At 37.3% G+C, this 19925-nt stretch overlaps 1 protein-coding gene and 1 non-coding gene across 4 annotated transcripts in view; both read left to right on the top strand.

The window, feature by feature from the left end:
* The first annotated feature begins 625 nt into the window (after positions 1-625).
* YIPF7 (Yip1 domain family member 7) overlaps positions 626-19925 on the top strand; it is a 30803-nt gene continuing 11503 nt past the window's right edge. The window contains exons 1-3 of one of the 3 annotated variants that reach the window (XM_033214117.1): positions 626-727; positions 2159-2275; positions 17813-17976. In XM_033214117.1, the coding sequence (XP_033070008.1) occupies positions 2160-2275; positions 17813-17976 (280 nt within the window). In that variant the 5' untranslated portion in view covers positions 626-727; position 2159. The remainder of the gene's footprint in view (positions 728-2158; positions 2276-17812; positions 17977-19925) is intronic. The other 2 variants (XM_033214118.1, XM_033214119.1) reach the window with 2 other exon arrangements.
* LOC117086581 lies at positions 12823-13038 on the top strand. Its single transcript, XR_004438461.1, has one exon. It is a non-coding gene; the product is annotated as a small nucleolar RNA U3 (small nucleolar RNA).

Genomic DNA, 19925 nt, shown 5'->3' with positions numbered 1-19925 from the left:
GCTCCCAGAAGTGACCCAGTGATACAGAGAAGGGCCAACTCAGGGAGTTTCCTGGGGTGGGGATGGGCCTAATACCTTCCAGTGGTTAGAATTGGCTCGAAAATGTACAGAACCTGTCCGTCAAGTAAGAAGCATTAGATCCCATTAGCATATCCATCTTGGCCTCTGCTGGAAAAGTAGGAAGCAGGAAAAAAGTCAGAGGTAGACCATAATTAGTTTTCATAAATATTGCTCATATAAACAGAACAGCTCTGATTTAGATAAAATTGACCACAACTCATTTTCATTTTGGTGCTGAGATCTTCACGATAAGATCATGTGCCATATTTTGATTTTTACTGCATATTATTAGGAAATCCATGAAATGGAAGGGACATTGAGGCGTCTTTTTAACTGCTTGCCTCAAATAAATGATCTTACCTCAGAGTTTAATAGACATGTACACAAGGAAACTGTATCTATCATTCCACAATTTCCATATTATCAAATTATATGTCTGTACACTGTTCACTGTGTTTGTAAACCATAATAAGTGTTATAAGATACTGTATTTGGCTTTTAGCAGACTTTTATTTTTGGCTGTAGCATCTGCTCAGGATGTCAGAGTACAAATTTAGAAAGGTGTATATATAGCCAGCATGTCATCTTTTCACCAACAGATTTGCTTTAAATTTCTCACACAAAGCTACTTTTACTGGAGGATCTCTCCATAAAAAATAAATAAGAGGTATGTGACTGATCCTTCTAAAAGACTTGGCATTTCAACAAAATACAAAGCTCAGTTAAGTAAGGACTGTAGTACCAATAGTCATATTACATAAAGCTTTGCATGTTATGAAAATTTAGTGTATTCTCAATAAATTACTCTCTTTGCTTTATAATAACATATTTTCATGTGTTGAGAAAGTTATGCTATTACATTTTAAGTTCTTTAACTTATAAGTTGTTAAAAGATTTATCACTAAGTCCTGATTTTAGTTGACATAATTCATAGCTACTTTTATACATATTACTAATGTAAAACCTTGATTTATTGCATCAGATGTATGAATCACTGGATCTAATTCTAGAGAAGCTTTTTGTGTATTTATTGAACTGAGCAAATTTAATGTATTTGACAATTGTTACTTGAATATTTCTGATTAATGATACCCTTAGAGTTGAGGCTGTTTATGCGATTTCATTTGAGATTTCTTATAAGTAGTATTCCACATATTATTATAAGTATATGGATTACTCCTGGTGATTTTTAAATCCACTCTTTTAAAATAAGAAGGTTTTCCAAGAAAAATAAAGAATTAAATGTTGAGTTGAGTAACCACATTTGTCCAGTTGAAAAGAGTCTCTTCTCTATTCTCTACTTTTTATCCAAAGAGCCACTATTACCTCTCTTAGGTCCTCTTCTCCTATACCTCTTCCTTCTCTCAGTTCTTTATTTTTCCCTCTTGTATTCCTGGCCATTAGGTCTAAATTCAAAAACAATCACTCCTCTTTACTCCCAGAAGTGAGTGGAAACTATAGAGAGAGTATATAGAAAAGACTTCCCTTAGCAGGATTGAGTCTTTTCCTTTCTGACTCAGCCAGAAGCCCAGGTGCAGTGTCCAGAGCAAAAGAAAAAGGAAAATAATCCAAGCACTTTTTAAGAATTGCCAAGTAGAACAAGGAAATAGGTTTGTAGGGTTTTGGTTTTGCTTTGGGAAGGAGTATTATTACCAGCCATTTGCAGATAATAATCCTTTCTACGTGTGTGTGTGTGTGTGTATGTATGTGTGTGTGTGCTTAAAGTGAAAAACACATCATTTTAGGGAAATCCTTCTAGATGTGTCCTAAGTTTTAAGCTTTTTCTCTTAAATTGCTAAGAATAAGATATTTGGAGAAGATAAGTTCTTTCAGATCAATTAAAGTCAACATATTAAAAGCCACAGTCCAGGGTGTGAAAACTTCAGACAAAGTAGTTGAAGATAACACATTTTGTAAATAACTTTCTAGCATATATTTCTATACCCTTCCCCCAATACCTTATTGACACCATTCAAAGGACATCTTGTTTTCTGATAGGAATCCAGCCATAACCACATTGTCAGTTGAGCTTTGTAAATATCTCAAACTAAGTTTTATTGACTCATGAACTTATTAAAAACATACTCTTGTGTTTCAGGATGTCAAACTTGGCACAATTTGACTCTGACTTTTACCAATCTAATTTTACTATTGATAACCAGGAGCACAGTGGTGATGACTCTAATGCCTATGGAAATCTTTATGAATCTAGAAAGTAAGTACTTAATACTTAATATTGTTCTTTTTCTCTTTTTTTGACAGTCTCACTCTGTCACCCAATGAGTTAATTTATATAATTTCAGAACAGTTCCTAACATATAGTAAAAACTCAATATATTGTGGTTATTATGAAATTTGAAGAGTCTGACCCTTCTTGCCCTCTAACCTAGACCCACAAAAAAAAATCCAAGAAAGCAACTAATAAACAAAATATCTACAGTATACTTAAGTGACTTTAGGTAACAAAGTGTCAATTGCTTTTGTAAGTCTGGAGTCAGTGGTACAATCTTGGTTCACTGCCGTGCCTCCTGGGTTCAAGCGATTCTTGTGCCTCAGCATCCCATGTAGCTAGGATTATAGGTGTGTGCCACCTATAATATAAAGTGCTTGGATTATAGGTGTGAGCCACTGTAGTAGGCTATATTGTTCTTATTTTAAGAAGTCTTAATATTATGACTGGGATTTCTAGAGAGGGAGGTTTCCTTGGGAAAAACCAGCGTTTGCCTCAACATATCTCAGTAAATTGCCCAAGAAGAAATGTCAGGAAAGGGCAGAGAAATTAATCAAGTTCTCCATGAATCCCCTTTATCACCTCAGCCTAAGCCAAGTGAATGGCTTGTCTCCTCTTTTCAAACTATCACTTAACAGGGAACTGGGATACAGGCACTGGGCAAACAGAAAGCATTTTCCTTTTGCCTAATATTTTCCAGGACACTTCTTGTGAAACATATTTCATTTAATTTAATAAACATTTATTGAGATTCTGCTTGTGTTTCAGAAATTAAGAAGGGTACTGCACATCCAGATATAATGATAAAATTCATAGTTTTTTCTCTTGTGCAATTTAATATTTTTATGTTGAAGAATTGGGTGATTAAATATGCAATTAAAGTATGAAAAATACCATGATGGAATCAAGGTAAACATGTCAAAATATGATAGCTATTTGAGGTAAAAATTCAACTTGAGTTGAAAATGAAACAAAATGATTAAGAATTTGATAGTAGCAAAATATGGCATTTAGAGTAAGAAGAATTTGGTTCAAATTCTGGCTGTGGCATTTTTTTTGTCTGTGATATTGGGATGACTTAACTTCTCTGATTGTCTTAATCTGAAAAATAAGGATATTAATAATACCTGCTTACTGGAATTGTTATTAAAAATTGTGATAATGTGTAGGAAAGTGTGTATTAAAGTAAAACCACTATATAAATATTATTTATTCATATAAATATGACTTACAAAAGCAATTGACACTTTGTTACCTAAAGTCACCTAAGTATATTGTATTTTGTTAAATAGTTGATTTCTTGGAAATTTTTTGGGTCTAGGTTAGAGGGCAAGAAGAGTCAGGCTGTTCAACTTTCATAATAACCACAATATATTGAGTTTTTATTATATGTTAGGAACAGTTCTGAAATTATATAAATTAACTCATTGGATCCTCAATTATATACAGTAACTCATTGGAGCACCATATGAGTTAGGCACTACAGGTTGAATAAATCCAAACCCAAATCCAAAATCAAAAACCTGAAATGTCCCCAAATCCAAAACTTTTTGAGCACTGACATGTACTCAAAGGAAATGCTCAGTGGAGCATTTCAGATTTTTAATTTTCAGATTAAGGATTCTCAACCAGTATGTATTCTGTAAATATTCAAAAATCCATAAAAATCTGAAATCTAAATCAGTCTAGTCCCAAGCATTTCAGATAAAGGATACTCAACTTGCGCTTTCACCCCCATTTTGCACGAGAAGACAGACACACAGAGAAATTAAGAGACTTTCTCAAGGTTACACATCTAGTAAGAAATGGGGTTAGGATTTTAGCTCAAGGTTGTTTGATTAGGGCTATAACTAGTGTAAGCATTTGACTTATTATAAAATAAAGACTTTTTAAAGTGTAAAATTAGTGCTATTATAATTATGTTGGGATAATAGGAATAAACTGTACCATAAATTAGGATGTGTGGTATATTTCAAATGTATTAATTTTTGAAGCTTTGTTATACACACACACACCTTAAAAGATCCAGATAGAAAGATGTAAAGACAGAATACATATAACAGACAGTGGGTAGTCTTCTGTTCCCACTCTGCCCAGGAAAAAAATTGACTCTCTTTTTACTGACTGATCACTCCTACAGGTATAAGCAAATAGATGCTCTTTCAAGATAGGGAAAGGTATTGAGATATAATTTTCTTAGGCTGGAAAAGTTGAATATCTGGAATTGTATCTAATTCACACTCCTATGCTATCCTGTGTAGCACTAGTCAGGCTGCCTTTTATGATTTACACTTTGGAAGGTGAAAAAAAAAACAGGGAAATGTTTGAGGCACAGGGAGTAGCTTGAGCACTAAGGTACACAAAGGTGGTCACTCTAAATTTGCAATCCACAATGAAAGCTATCTACTAGGCTTTTTAAGCTCTATTCTGTTTCGTAGAAAGGAACTAGTTGCCTTAAACCTTCTGCTTCTTTTCTCTACTCTCTTTTCCAGATAAGATTAGCATTTGGGTAGCGTTGATATTTTCAGATTAAATTAAACTAAAATGTACAATGAGAGAGAAAAAACTTTCTCCCTAAGCAAGGACTCATGGACCACAGCTTTATCCACCCACCCCACACACTCTAATTTTCTTTTTCCATTTGACTAAACATCTCCTAGAAATCAAAATGACAAAGAAATAGAAATTAATGTAGCCAGACGAGGAAAGCTCATAATTTTACGGTACCAGGTTGATGGCCTACCCTGCTTCAGATGCTTAGCATTTAAATCCGAGTCCTGATTTGGATGCAGCAACATTTAAATTCCTATTCACACTGTGCATCTCAGGAATTAAGAAAGGGCATAGTAGCTGTGGTAGTTTTATGAGGTACATAAAACATGGAGTCAGGTCAGTGATTTACAATGTACGTCAAAGGAAATCCAGAGATTTGATCTTTTATGCATACCATGAATAGTTCAATTAAAATATACCCCAAATCAGAACAAGATGATGATCATTCTGGCAAAAGATGTAGCAATCTAGAGAATAGCTATAATCAGTCATTCAGCTTCTGTTTCTCTGTCTCTGTCTTTGCCTTTCTCTTTCACTCTTTCTCTTCCTTACCCTGTTCACAGAATATGAGAGCTTGTTTTAAAAGTCTGTTTGGCTCAATCGTGTACTGATCTGAAAGCTGGGTGACTGTGCTCACTAAGACAGTGAAGATATTTATGTTTAAAAACAAGTTTTCTTATTTTAGAATGAACAGTAGAATCGTTATCTTTTTTAAAACATAATTATTCTGTCATTCAGATAGGGATAATTTCCAACCATCTATAACTAGTTACTCAGGCTATATTTTTCCACCTTTTGAAATGTGAAATCTATTCATATTATTTGGAAAAAAGAAATAGATACTGTTGCAGAAGGGTGTAAACAACTGGAAAAATCCCTTTGAGTGGTTTGGTAGGACTTTAACAGATAAATACTGAATCATCATCTTTTCTGAATCCTCAGACCTGATCTTCTAGTATTTCAAACACGGTTAAGGCATCACTGTGCACCCAGCTGGACCAACCAGAGTCTAGGAATGTTGTGGAAGCCAACTCTCCCAGCTACCACTGCCTAACTCATGCTACCACCAGATTCATCCTATTTGATAAGGTCTTACCAAGGGCACTTAAATTGCCTAAGTTTACAGGCTTCATTGGAAATTCACATAGATAAGTTACACAAATATGGTTTTGAATCAGCTATGTTTAACTACTTAATTCAGTGTTACCTCCGGAATTAATAAACACCAAAAAGTTGTGAGCTGTTCTTGTTAAACATTTTCCCTGACTCCACCAACATCTCTGCTTTTAGAAAACTATCTGATATCTAATTGTATCCAGTATAGAATTTGGAAAATATAGAAACATATGAATAAAATATTAAAATCACCTCAAATCTTGTCTCCAAGACATGACTATTATTAACAATTTGGTGTACTTCCTTGCTGCCTTTATTCTATTTTCCTATGAATGTGTATATTTTTATATATATATATATTTAAAAATAAAATACTATTTTTCAATGAATGTGTATGTATTTATGAGTACTTATACATGAAATTTGCTGATTGTTCTAAAGGAGCCCTACAGTCACTTTTCTCTGTAGTTTGAAGTGATTTTTAAAGGAAGAGGAGGTGTTTACTAACAAAGCTAAAGTTTAAATTCAGCAAGCCAGAGTTCAATGTTTCTTTTGATCTAATTCAGTTAACATGTATTTTATCTGTAATAATGTGCTGAATTTGAAATGATCACAATTTCAGTATTTATCTTTCAATAGAACTAAAGGTGTAATATAGGAGAAGAGTTACATTTTCTTGGCATATTCTGCAAAAGACTTATTGTGAGTGAGGTACAAATATATAACTTTAACATCTTAAATATTGAGCATATTAATCTGACTCATTACATTACCTCTAATAGGTTAATCATCAAGGATTATAAACTTAATAGAGCAAATAGTGAAATGTCCAGATCCATTATCTCAGAGACTTTTTTCATGAAAGGATATTGTAGGCTTGAAAGATGTCTCTAAGAATATATGAAAACTCATTGGTGTAGCCATTCAGAGTTAGTGGCACTTAGTAAAAAAAGGAGAATACCAGAAGACATAGGGGACTAAATGTAAATTCTTAATATGTGCTTAAAATTAAGGTTGTTCATAGAAATTTTTGGCAAAAAAACCTCTAAAACTTAAGAATTGGGTTATTTACTATATCAGGCCATTGCCACACTGCTACAGGCCGGGCGCGGTGGCTCAAGCCTGTAATCCTAGCACTTTGGGAGGCCGAGACGGGCGGATCACGAGGTCAGGAGATCGAGACCATCCTGGCGAACACTGTGAAACCCCGTCTCTACTAAAAAATACAAAAAAAAAAACTAGCCGGGCGAGGTGGCGGGCGTCTGTAGTCCGAGCTACTCGGGAGGCTGAGGCAGGAGAATGGCGTGAACCCGGGAGGCGGAGCTTGCAGTGAGCTGAGATCCGGCCACTGCACTCCAGCCCGGGCGACAGAGCAAGACTCCATCTCAAAAAAAAAAAAAAAAAAAAAAAAAAAAAAAAGAAATTCTTGAGACTGGGTTAAAGCAAAGAGGTTTAATTGGCTCATAGTCCCACAGGCTGTAGAGGAAGCATGGTCGCAGCTGCTTCTGGGGAGGCCTCAGGGAGCTTTTACTCATGGCAGAGGGCAAAGCAGGAGCAGGAGTCTCACATGGCAGAAGCAGGACCAAGAGAGAGCGAGGAGGTGCTGCACATCTTTAAACAACCAGATATGATAACTTTATCATGAGAATAGCACTGGGAGATGGTGCTAAACCATCTATGAGAAACCACCTCCATGATCCAATCACCTCCCACTAGGCCCCACCTCCAGCTGGGAATTTCATTTCAACATGAGATTTGGGTGGGGACACAGATCCAGACCATATCCTTCTACCACTGGACCCTCCCAAATCTCATGTCCTACATGTCAAAGTTCAAATCAACCCTTCCCAACAGTTCCCCAAAGTCTTTTTTGTTTGTTTGTTTGTTTGAGACGGAGTGTTGCTCTGCCACCCAGGCTGGAGTGCAGTGGCTGGATCTCAGCTCACTGCAAGCTCCACCTCCCAGGTTTACGCCATTCTCCTGCCTCAACCTCCCGAGTAGCTGGGACTACAGGCGCCCGCCTCGTCACCCGGCTAGTTTTTTGTATTTTTAAGTAGAGACAGGGTTTCACCGTATTAGCCAGGATGGTCTCGATCTCCTGACCTCGTGATCCGCCCGTCTCGGCCTTCCAAAGTGCTGGGATTACAGGCTTGAGCCACTGCACCCGGCCCCCCAAAGTCTTAACTCACTCCAGCATTAACTCAAAAGTCCAAGTCCAAAGTCTCACCTGAAGACTAGTCCCTTCTGCCTATGATCCTATAAAATCAAAAACAAATTAGTAACTTCCAAGATATAATGGAGGTGTAGGCATTGGTGTAGGCATTCTAAAAGGGATAAATTGGCCAGAAAAAAAGGGAATGCCCCGTGCAAGTTTAAAACCTAGCAGTGCAGTCATTAATCTTAAAGCAAATTTGTCCAACCCACAGCCCACAGGCTGTGTGCAGCCCATGGTGGCTTTAATGTGGCCCAACACAAATTCATAAACTTTTTAAAAACATTATGAGATACTTTTGCAGATTTTTTTTTTTTAGCTCATCTGCTATCATTAGTGTTAGTATATTTTATGTGTGGCCCAACACAATCCTTTTTTTTCCAGTGTGGCCCAAAGAAGCCAAAAGATTGGACACCCCTGTCTTAAAGCTTCAAAATAATTTCATTAGACTTCATGTCCCACATCCAGGTAACAATGATGCAAGAGGTGGGCTCCCAAGGTCTTGAACAGCTCCACCCTGTGGCTTTGCAGGGTGCAGCCCCTGTAGCTGCTCTCAAGTACTGGTGATGAATGCCTGAGACTTTTCTAGATGGAGGTTGCAAGCTTCTTGGGGATCTGCCATTCTGGGGTCTGGATGATGATGGCCCTCTTCTCACAGCTGCACTGTGAGGGACTCTGTATGGAGACTCTGTGTGGGGGTTTCAACCCCTCCTTTTCATTCCACACTTTCCTAGTAGAGGTGTTCCATGAGGGCTCCACATCTGCAGCAGGCTTCTGCCTGGACATCCAGGCTTTTCCATAAATCCTCTGGAATCTAGGTGGAGGCTTCCAAGCCTCAACTCTTGCACTCTGTGCACCTGCAGGCTTTACACTATGTGGAAGCCACCAAGACTTATGGTTTGCATCCTCTGAAGCAGTGAGCTGTAACTGGGCTCATTTTGCCCCAAGGCTGGAGCTGGAGTGGCCAGAATGCAGGGAACAATGTCCTGAGGCTATGAAGGGAAGTGGGGTCCTGGGCCTGGCCTACAAAACCATTCTTCCCTCCTAGGCCTCTGAGCCTGTGATGGGAGGGACTGACACAAAGGTCACTTAAAGGCCTTTGAGTCCTTTTCCTGTTTTCTTGGCTAATAGCACATGGCTCCTTTTTTTCACTTATGCAATTTTTTGCAGACTGCTTGAATTCTTCCCTTGAAAATGTGCTTTTGTTTTCTACCATTTGGCCATTCTGCAAATCTTCCTAACTTTTACAGTCTGCTTCCTTTTTAAATATAATTTCAAGTTTCAGATCATTTCTTTGCTCATACATATAAACATAGGTTGTTAGAAGCAGCCAGGTCACATCTTGAATGCTTTACTGCTTGGAAATTTCTTCCACTAGATGCCCTAAACTATCATTCTCACGTTTAAAGTTTCACACATCCCTAGAGAAGGGGCACAATGCACCCAGGCTCTTTGCTAAACTATAGCAAAAGTGACTTTTACTCCAGTTCCCGCTAAGTTTCTCATCTCCCTCTGAGATCTCAGTCTAGACTTCGTTGTCCATATCACTGTCAGCATTTTGGTCATAACAATTTAACAATTCTTTAGGAAGTTCCAAATTTTTCCTCATCTTCCTGTCTTCTTCTGAGCCCTCCACAGTCTTCCAACATCTACCTGTTACCCAGTTCCAAGGCCACTTCCATATTTTCAGGTATCTTTAAAGCAAAGCCCCCACTCCTCAGTACCAATTTCTTGTATTAGGCCATTCTTGCACTACTATAAAGGAATACCTGAGACTGGATAATTTATAAAGGAAAGAGGTTTAATTGACTCATGGTTCCACAGGCTGAACCGGAAGCATGGCAACAGCTGCTCCTGGGGAGACCACAGGGAGCTTTTACTCATGGTGGAAGGCTAAGAAGCAGGTATCTTACATGGCAGGAGCAGGATCAAGAGAGAGAGTTGGAAAGTGCTACACACTTTTAAAAAATCAGATTCATGAGAACTCTATCATGAGAACAGCCCTAGGGGGATGGTGGTAAACCATTCATGAGAAATTGCCCTCATAATTCAATCACCTCCCACTAGGCCCCACCTCCAGCACTGGGGATTACATGAGATTTGGGTGGGGACACAGATCCAAACCATATCATTTACAGATTTTGGGGTCATACTTTGGACTAATAATGTGATTCTTTTGGTATTGGTTGTGCTATTTTTATTGAGATGCAATGTTTAATATTACAGTGATGGTATACAAAGATATAAGATATAGAAAAACATAATTTAAATTTAGATAGTTATCAAAGGTGAGCATGGTAATTTTATAAATTTTATGTTTTCCTTTATGCAACAAATTTAAAATTTTTACTTTCTTAAATAAGTGGTAGAGGAATTTTAATATTATACCCCCATTACAATAAGGACATTAGAAGCCAAGCTCCTGAGAACCTTTTTCTATAAAATTTTGTTTCTCTTTGAAGAGGATGAGTCAAAGTTACTACCTGAAATAGTCCACCCGTTCATAAAGGTTGCTTTGCAGCTAATAACTGTGAAAGTTATGTTTACTCAAGCCTGACTAGTAACACCTGATATAAGTTATGGTGCGGCCAGACAAGTACGGCAATGACATAGTTTTACTTAGACATTGGTCCATTTAGACATCTTTATGTGTCCCTTTCATTTTTCTGGAAAGGCTTACATTAAAAAAATAGGTATTGGGGGATTTTTATCAAGAAAAAAGCCATTCAGATTCCTATTCTAATTTGTTTCTACCAGTATTTTTGATGGTGTGCCTATTTTACTGGAAAATACATTAGGGATATTACACATGGCTAAGTGAAAAATAATAGCAGGTAATCACCATACATTCTGGCAGGTTCAAATAGTATTACATCAGGCTCTCGCTCTTAATGAATATACATTTGAGTTAGTAAATGATTAAGTGTGTCTTCCCCCCTCTATATATGTGGCTTTCTTTTCCTAAATAAGTTATTCTCTTCGTCAGGCTAACTCACATACAGGAGGTCGAATATGTTATTCTTAGATTTCATATTAAGATTAATATTCGAAGGAAAGTACTAAAGGCCATTTTGTAAATATTTTATCATAAAGAAATCACAAGGAGTGACCGAGTTCAGAACCTTGGACTGTATATTTAGTTTACCCCAAAGGCTTTTGTGAAAGAAACTTAAAACATGTTACTGGACAGCTCTATGTTTCTTTCCATTCTTTAAGGTAAAAGCAATTTAAAATGAATAAAAGTAAACAGCAAAAACATGTCAAAGAGGTATTTTGGTTTGGCAAAATTATATTGCCCATTTTAAAAGAGAGACTCTTTTTTTGTTCAAGATGGCTGGCTTGAAGCATTTCAAGCATGCTTTATCCACTTAGAAGAAGCAAAACGGTGTGTGGACAATCACACTTCTAATATGTTACCCAAGGCAGAACACTGGAATTCAACAGGAAAGTGACAGAAAACACCAAAAGCTAGGAAGGGGAAGGAAAATAGGCAGCGTACATGGCCAAGACCAGCCAAGAACCAGGAATGACTCCCCAGTACAGGAGAGGGTGAGTGAGAGTCTTTATGCGGTCCACTCTTCTGCTGGGGAATTGCACAATCCAGACTATGGGAGAGCACCTTGACCCTCTCAAGCCCTAAGTCTAACTTAGAAAGCAACCAGGAAACTGTACAAAGGAACTGCTTTAGAGAGGGAGCATGCCTTGCATTCCATGCTGTTTCTGAAACCCAGGCAGCTATAGCAAGACACCATTCTAGATCTTAGCCCTTAACAGACTGTGTGAAGTCCTGAGAATTCAGTCCTAGGCATTAGGGAAACTTGGGCTGCTGTTTGCAGAACTGGGGTGTGAACTAGGGGCTGGCCCTAACAACCAAGACTAAGAAGCTAGTGTGGCATGGGCTGCAGCCACCAGTGCGGGAAGCAGGTACTGCTCCTACTTAAGCAGGATGAGAGTTGCCATGAAGCCTTAGTGTTGAGCTAAGTGGGGACTCCTATGGGCCATGAGCATGAACTGAGGGGCATGGGGTCTAACCGAACAGTTGGGATGGCTATGACACCTGAGACAGGGGAGTGAACCCTGTCCAGACTGGGGGCTGTAAGAAGGAAGCAAGTCTCTTACTCATTGGCCAAGGCTATGGCCACTGGGACTGGTCCCACCCTTCTCGTGGCAGGACCTCAGTGCAGTGGTGACTACAGTTTACCCAAGAATTCTACCTGAGGCCTGAGGACTGTTTCTCCCCCACCTGTCATGGCTGGTGCATGCACTCATGACTGGGGAGCCTGAGTGTAAGCTTGCCCAGTCTAGCTCCATCTGGCTTTGGCCCTCAACCAATAATAAGTGACAAAATTGAATCAGCCATAAAAAGTCTCTCAACAAAGAAAAGGCCTGGACCAGATGAATTCACAGCTGAATTCTACCAAATGTACAAAAAAAGAACTAATACTAATCCTCCAGAAACGGTTCCCAAAAATTCAGGTGGAGGGAATGTTCTCTAAGTCATTCTACAAGGCCAGTAACACCTGATACCAAAACCAGACAAGGACACAACAACAAAAACTCGACCAATAGTTCTGATGAACATAGATGCAAATATCCTCAACAAAATACTAGCAAATCAAATGCAACAGCACATCAAAAAATAATATGTCATAAGACTATACTTTCAGGGATCATTTCTATAGTTTATTACTAGAGAAGTTTCTCTGAACGTGTGGAGCACCGGAAACCACGAGGAGGAAGCGCAGTGTTCTCTCCTGAGCCTGAAGCTGGCTTTTGGTATCGCTTCATTTGGACTGCCTTTTGCCATTGATAATCGTTCTTTTCTTCCTTTGGGAGAATAGGAGGGAGAGAACGCAGTCTGAGTGGCTCCAGCGTTATTATTCGCGTACTAAAAGTAGTTTGTGTGTTAATTAGTCAGCATTTTTTCTTATTAATTATAGCTTAAGGCAATGCTCGTTATTTTTGTTTGTTTGTTTTTGGAGACTCGTGGAGTGTGTATGTGTGCTGTGTTGTTTTCTTTCTTGAGTCCGGGCATTGTTCTGTCATCTTAGGCTGGAGTGCAATGGCCCATTTTCGGGTCATTGCAGCTTCCGTCTTTTAAGCATTTCTCGTGCTTCCGTCTTCTGAGTAGCTGGGACTGCAGGTTCGCCTCCAGGCCCCGCTAGTTTTTGTATATTTAGTAGAGTGGCGATTTCATATTGTTGATCAGGGTGGGTTCGAGCTCTTTAGCCTCAGGTGATCCAGTCGCCTCCGCTTCCCAAAGAGCTGGGGTTACAGGCGTGCGCGATTAATTTTTTCTTGGTAGGTAAGACGTGTTTTCTTTTTTTATTTTTTTCTTGGTCGTGTTACTACTTTGGCCTTTTTTTTTTTTTTTTTTTTTCAGTCCCTTTTAATTATTCACAGCCTCATTGTTTGATAGTACTGGAAATTGATCTGTTTTGTGTATTTTGTTTTCCCTTGTCTAATTAGTCTTTATACTTCACTAAGATCTTTTAGGTGAGGACTTGTATTCCAGTGAGCTCTTCTTATGTTATAGCCTTCCTCCCAACACACACAGTATCTTTAGTCCCTCCCTCATCCCCTCCCATGATTGAGAACCATTTTAATCCATTTTGTAATACACCAGAGTGTGGTGAACTAAATGCTTCAATGCAACTTTCTGTAAATATTTTTAATGAATAAACAATGAGTTTGCCTTCCAGTATATCTATGTGTGACTAAAAGTAATAATAATAATAATATGTCATGATTTAGTAGGTTTTATACAAGGGATGAAAGGATGATTTAATACATGTAAAGCAATAAATGTGATAAATCACATAAACAAAGCCCAGGACAAAAACCATATGATTATCTCAATGGAAAATTCAACATCCTTTCATAATAAAATCCCCCAACAAACTAGGAATATAAGGAATGTACCTCAAAATAATAAACTCTATTTAGGACACACCCACAGATAACATCATGCTGAATGTGAAAAGTTGAAAGCATTTTCTCCAAGAACTGAAACAAGACAAAATGCTCACTCTCACCATTCCTGTTTAACATAGTAGTGGAAATCCTATCTAGAGAAATCAGGCAAGAGAGAAAAAAGCCATCCAAATTGGAAATTGGAAGATATGATCTTATTTCTAGAAAAACCTAAAGAATTCACCAAAACCTTTTAGAGTTAATAAATGAATTCAGTAAAGCTGTAGGGTATAAAATCAACATACAAAATCAGTAGCATTTCTATACAGCAATAACTGTCTAGCTGAGAAAGAAATCAAGAAGGCAGTTTCGTTTACAATAATTACAAACAAAAGTTAGGAATACATTTATTAGCCAAGGAGGTGAAAGATAACTACAAGGAAAATGACAAAACACTGATGAAAAAATATTGTGCATGACACAAACAAATGGAAAAACATCTCATGCTCATGGATTGAAAGAATTAATATTGTTTAAATGACCATACTGCCCAAAGCAATCTATAGATTCAATGCAATCACTATCAAAATACCAGCATCTTTTTTTTAACAGAATTAGAAAAAACTATCCTAAAATTCATACAGAACGAGAAAGAAAGCCCAAAAAGCCAAAGCAATTCTGAGAAAAATGAACAAACCTAGAGGCATCTCATTACCTGACTTGAAATTATATTACAAGGCTATAGTAACCAGAGCACTGTGGTATACTGCTATAAAAATAGACATGTACATCAATGGAAAATAATAGAAAGCACATAAATAAGGTCACATATTTACAGCTAACTAATTGTTGACAATGCTGACAACAACGTTAAGTTGGAAAAAAGACACCCTTTTCGATAAATGGTGCTGGGACAATTGGATTGCCATTTGCAGAAGAATTATACTGGACCTCTATCTCCCACCATATACAAAAATAAGATGGATTAAAGACTTAAACATAAAACCTAAAACTATAAAAATGCTTGAATAAAACATACGGAAAACTTTTGGACATTAATCTAGGCAAAGAATTTATGACTAAGACCTCAAAAGCATAGGAAACAAAAACAAAAATAGACAAATGGGATTTAATTAAAAATTTCTGCACAACAAAGGAAATAATCAACAGAGTGAACAGACAGCCAGTAGAATGGGAGAAAATACTTGGAAAATATTCATTTGACAGGGGACTAAAAACCAGACATACAAGGAACTGAACTCAACAACCAAAAACCCTGAAACAATCCCATTAAGTAGTGGGCAAGGAGTAAGGTGGTATTGCATCATGGTTTTGATTTGCATTTCCCTGATAATTAGTGATGTTGAGCATTTTTTCCTATGTTTGTTGGTCATTTGTATATCTTCTTTTGAGAATTGTGTTTATGTCCTTAGCCCACTTTTTGATGGTCTGTTTTGCCCTCACCTGTCATGGCTGGTGCATGCACTCATGACTAGCGGGCCTGAGTGCAAGCGTGCCTAGTCCAGCTCCATCTGGCTTTGGCCCCCAGCCAATAATGAGTGGCAGGATTGAATCAGCAATAAAAATAGCCAACAAATGGCCAAAACAGTCAAAAATCCCTGACACAATCCCATTAAAAAGTGGGCAAGGGGTAAGGTGGTATCGCATCACAGTTTTGATTTGCATTTCCCTGATTATTAGTGACATTGAGTATTTTTTCATATGTTTGTTGGTCATTTATATATCTTATTTTGAGAATTGTCTGTTTATGTCCTTAGGCTACTTTTTGATGGGATAGTTTGCTTTTTTTTTTTCTTGCTAATTTGTTTGAGTTCCTTGTAGATTCTGTATATTAGTCAGTTTGGAATACTATTCAGCCATAAAAAGGAATAAATTAGTGGCATTTGCAGCAACCTATATGGAAGTGGAGAGTATTATTCTAAATGAAGTAACTCAGGAATGGAAAACCAAACATTGTATGTTCTCTCTATACGTAGGAGCTAAGCTATGAGAATGCAAAGACATAAGAATAATACAGTGGGCTTTGGGGACTCAAGGGAAAGGGTAGGAGGGGTGTGAGGAATCAAAGACTACAAATTGTGTTTAATTTATACTGCTCAGGTGATGGGTGCACCAAAATTTCACAGATCACCATTAAATAACTTATTCATGTAACCAAACACCACCTATTTCCCCAAAACCTATGGAAATACAAAATTTAAAAAAAAAGAAAAAAGTGGGCAAGAATATGAATAGACATTTTTCAAAAGAAGACATACAAATGGCCAACAATTAGATGAAACAATGTTCAACATCACTAATCATCAGCAAAATGAAAATTAAAACAACAGTGAGATATCATCTTCTCCCAGTCAGACTGGTTCTTATTAAAATGACAAAAAGTAACAGATGTTGATGGGGATGTAGAGAAAAGGGAACTCTTATACACTGTTGATGGGAATGTAAATTATTAGCCTCTATGGAAAACAGTATGAAGATATCTCAAAGGACTAAAAATAGAATGACTATTTTATCAAGCAATCCCACTACTGGGTATATATCCAAAGGAAAAGAGGTCAATATATCAAAAAGGTACCTGCACTCATATGTTTATTGAAGCACTATTCACAATAGCAAAGACATGAAATTAACCTAGTATCCACCAGTGGATGAATTAATAAAGAAAATGTGGCATATATACAATGAAATACCATTCAGCCATGAAAAGAATAAAATCATGTCATTTACAACAATATACATGGAAATGGAAGTCACTATCTTAAGTGAAACAAGCCAGGCACAGAAAATCAGATATCACGTGTTCTTACTCATAAAGGTGCTAAAAATACGTACACATGGAGGTAGAGAGTAGAATCATTGGCAGTTGATACTTGGAAGGGTGAGGGGGTAGGAGAGGAGTGATGAGAAATTAGTTAATGCATATAATGAAAGTTATTTGGGTTATGGATACCCTAAAAGCTCTAACTTGACCACTACACAATCTATGCATGTAACAAAACTTTATATGTACCCCATAAATTTGTACAAATAAAGAGACACTAAAGCCAACTAGATAATACATTTAGCTAGGAACTCAGAGACAATTCTGTTGGTAATGACTGTCTGGGAATGGCCAGAACTGAAGTATATTTCCTTATGCACAGTGATTAGTATATGTATTTATTTTTCCTATCAGTTGACTATACTATTAAAATTATAATTTTTCCTTGCTGCTTCCACATATTTGGAGGGGCTTCATTGCTGGAGACTGTCCCTGAAGATAAGTAAAAAAGCAGCACTGTGTGATGAGCAGATCACTGCTCAGAAAGCTTCATGCCAGAGTCCAGCACCTGCAATATTATTTTGTGTTACTGGACAAGTCATTTAGTCTCTGTGAAGTTCTGTGTCTTTTTCTGTAAAATGGGATTAGAAATACAGCTTTTACCTTACAGAGTTTTTAATTGAGAAAAGATTAGGGGAAGCATTCAGCATGTTGTACATGCTCAATTAATGTTTATTGATATGGATTATTTTTCCAGAAGCCTTTAGATGACCAGTTATTTTACATTTTTGGACTAAAGTTAAATTTTAAGTAAGTTGTTTCTTTCATGAGTAAATACTCATAAAAGCTACGTGAATTCATATAAGTAAAATTGTAATTTTCCTACTTTATTTGTCATGATGCCTTTTTCTTAGACCTAAAAATGTTTGTATTTTTCTTTTTCTAGACAACAAGCTGGTGAGCAGCCTCAGCCTGCCTCTTTTGTTCCATCAGAGATGCTCATGTCACCAGGTTATGCAGGACAATTTTTTCAGCCAGCATCCAACTCAGATTATTATTCACAATCTCCTTACATTGACAGTTTTGATGAAGAGCCTCCTTTGCTAGAAGATAAGTTAAGGAAGTGTTATTAATGTGTGTACAGCTAGAAGAATAATAGCAATAATTAGCACTTAATGTGTGCTGTCAGCCTGCAGTGTACAGTGTTTTATGTGTGATTGTTTCACATATAACAAGTTTGCTGAACCAAAACCCTTAAACCGTTGGAAGTTCGTTGCATGTTTGCATAGGGGAAATTGGGTGTAGATATGGGATATTCTGTGACATTGCCGCACTTATTAAATGCTCCTAAACTGTTTCTTAAATTTGAACTCCTTGGCCAAGAATAGAAAAAAATGAAGACATCTTTTGGCAGAGTAGTTACATCAAAGTGACCACCCTTCCCACCCAGTTAATGAAGCACTTCATAACAGCATATTTTATTTTCTGCTATGTTTTCGTGGGAGCAAAGTGGATAGTTTCTCAAATTAATATTTTTGTTGTCATTGTTGACATGGAGACAAGCCAGTATTTTTCTTTCCTGACTCATGCAAGCCCTTTCATCTCACTTGGCATGAGTAGGTGAGGAAGTATATAAATCCAGTAAATAACGCTCCTGGTGGGAAGGTAATCCAGAGATTGGGTCCTTAGGGGATTTTGGAGTTGCTCCATCCATTGATTTTTTTTTTTCATATGTAGCCAGTCTGTATGTGCTGTTTTTGCTCTTAAACAAGATTAATACAGTGCTAGAAACATAGGTGTTAAGACACTAAAACCCAAGTGGATTTAAATTTGAGAACCAAGCAGAAATAGTCACTGGTTAATTGCTCCAAGACCTTTGCATGTAGTCAAGTGAAAAGGAATAGATTAAAATTTCCAGTATTTTACATCACAAGATGTAAAGATGTTTGCCTCACGTGAACACAACCAACCACATTCTTCTTTCTTTTCCTTAAAAATGTAAAACCATGAAAGATTTAAACTGTTCAGAACAGAACAGAGATTTATATAATTGATCTATTGGCTCTTTGGAAGCCATTCAAGTTTCTGGATCAGTTATCTTTAACCAGTTCATTCTGTTTTGCCTCTACAAGTAATAAACACTTAAAAGTTACAAGTTATTCCAGTTAAACATTTTCCTTGGCTTTGCCAATATCTCTGCCTAATTGTCTTCAGAATTGGGAAAACAGAGAAGCATAACAAAAATATAAAAATTACTTCAAATCTTGTCTCAAAGACATGACTATCGTTAACAATTTGATGTATTTTCTTCTGATCTTTATTCTGTTTTCCTATGAATGCCTATGTATATGTATTATGCATGAATATACATGCATACTTTAAAATACTATTTTTTCAATGAATATATATACGTTCGAGTACTTAAGTATTGCATTCTTTTTATTTACTTTATGTCACGAGCATTTTTTTTTTTTTTTTTTTTTTGAGATGGAGTCTCACTCTGTTGCCCAGGCTGGAGTGCAGTGGCCGAATCTCGACTCACTGCAACCTCTGCCTCCTGGGTTTAAGCGATCCTCCTCCTTCAGCCTCCTGAGTAGCTGAAACTATAGGTGCACACCACCGTGCACAGCTAATTTTTGTGTTTTTAGCAGAAACAGGGTTTTGCCATGTTGTCAAAGCTAATCTCGAACTCCTGACCTCAGGTGATCCGCCTGCCTCGGCCTCCCAAAGTGCTGGGATTACGGGCATAAGTCACTGTGCCCAGCCTGTCACGAGCACTTCTATGCAAGCATTCTTTAAAGTCATTAAATATTATTTGAAAACAATTATAATGGTTTCATAGAGTTCTATTATATAACATAACCATAATTTAAACACACCTTAAAGGTTATTCCTTATAGCAAGTAATGCTTTGCCATCTTTGACCTTTATAGAGGTCATAACAGTGGGATTGCTGTTATAGAGGTCATAACAGTGGGATTGCTGAGTTAAAGGTACTGACACTGTCAACTGATGTCAAAAATGGTGTTCTACTCCACTTCCAGAGTAGAATATGACAC

This window comes from Trachypithecus francoisi, unplaced genomic scaffold (assembly GCF_009764315.1).
Source record: "Trachypithecus francoisi isolate TF-2019V2 unplaced genomic scaffold, Tfra_2.0 Lachesis_group1, whole genome shotgun sequence".
Taxonomy (NCBI): domain Eukaryota; kingdom Metazoa; phylum Chordata; class Mammalia; order Primates; family Cercopithecidae; genus Trachypithecus; species Trachypithecus francoisi.
Note: the sequence above shows the minus strand (reverse complement) of the source record. Positions and strands in the feature narration are given on the sequence as shown.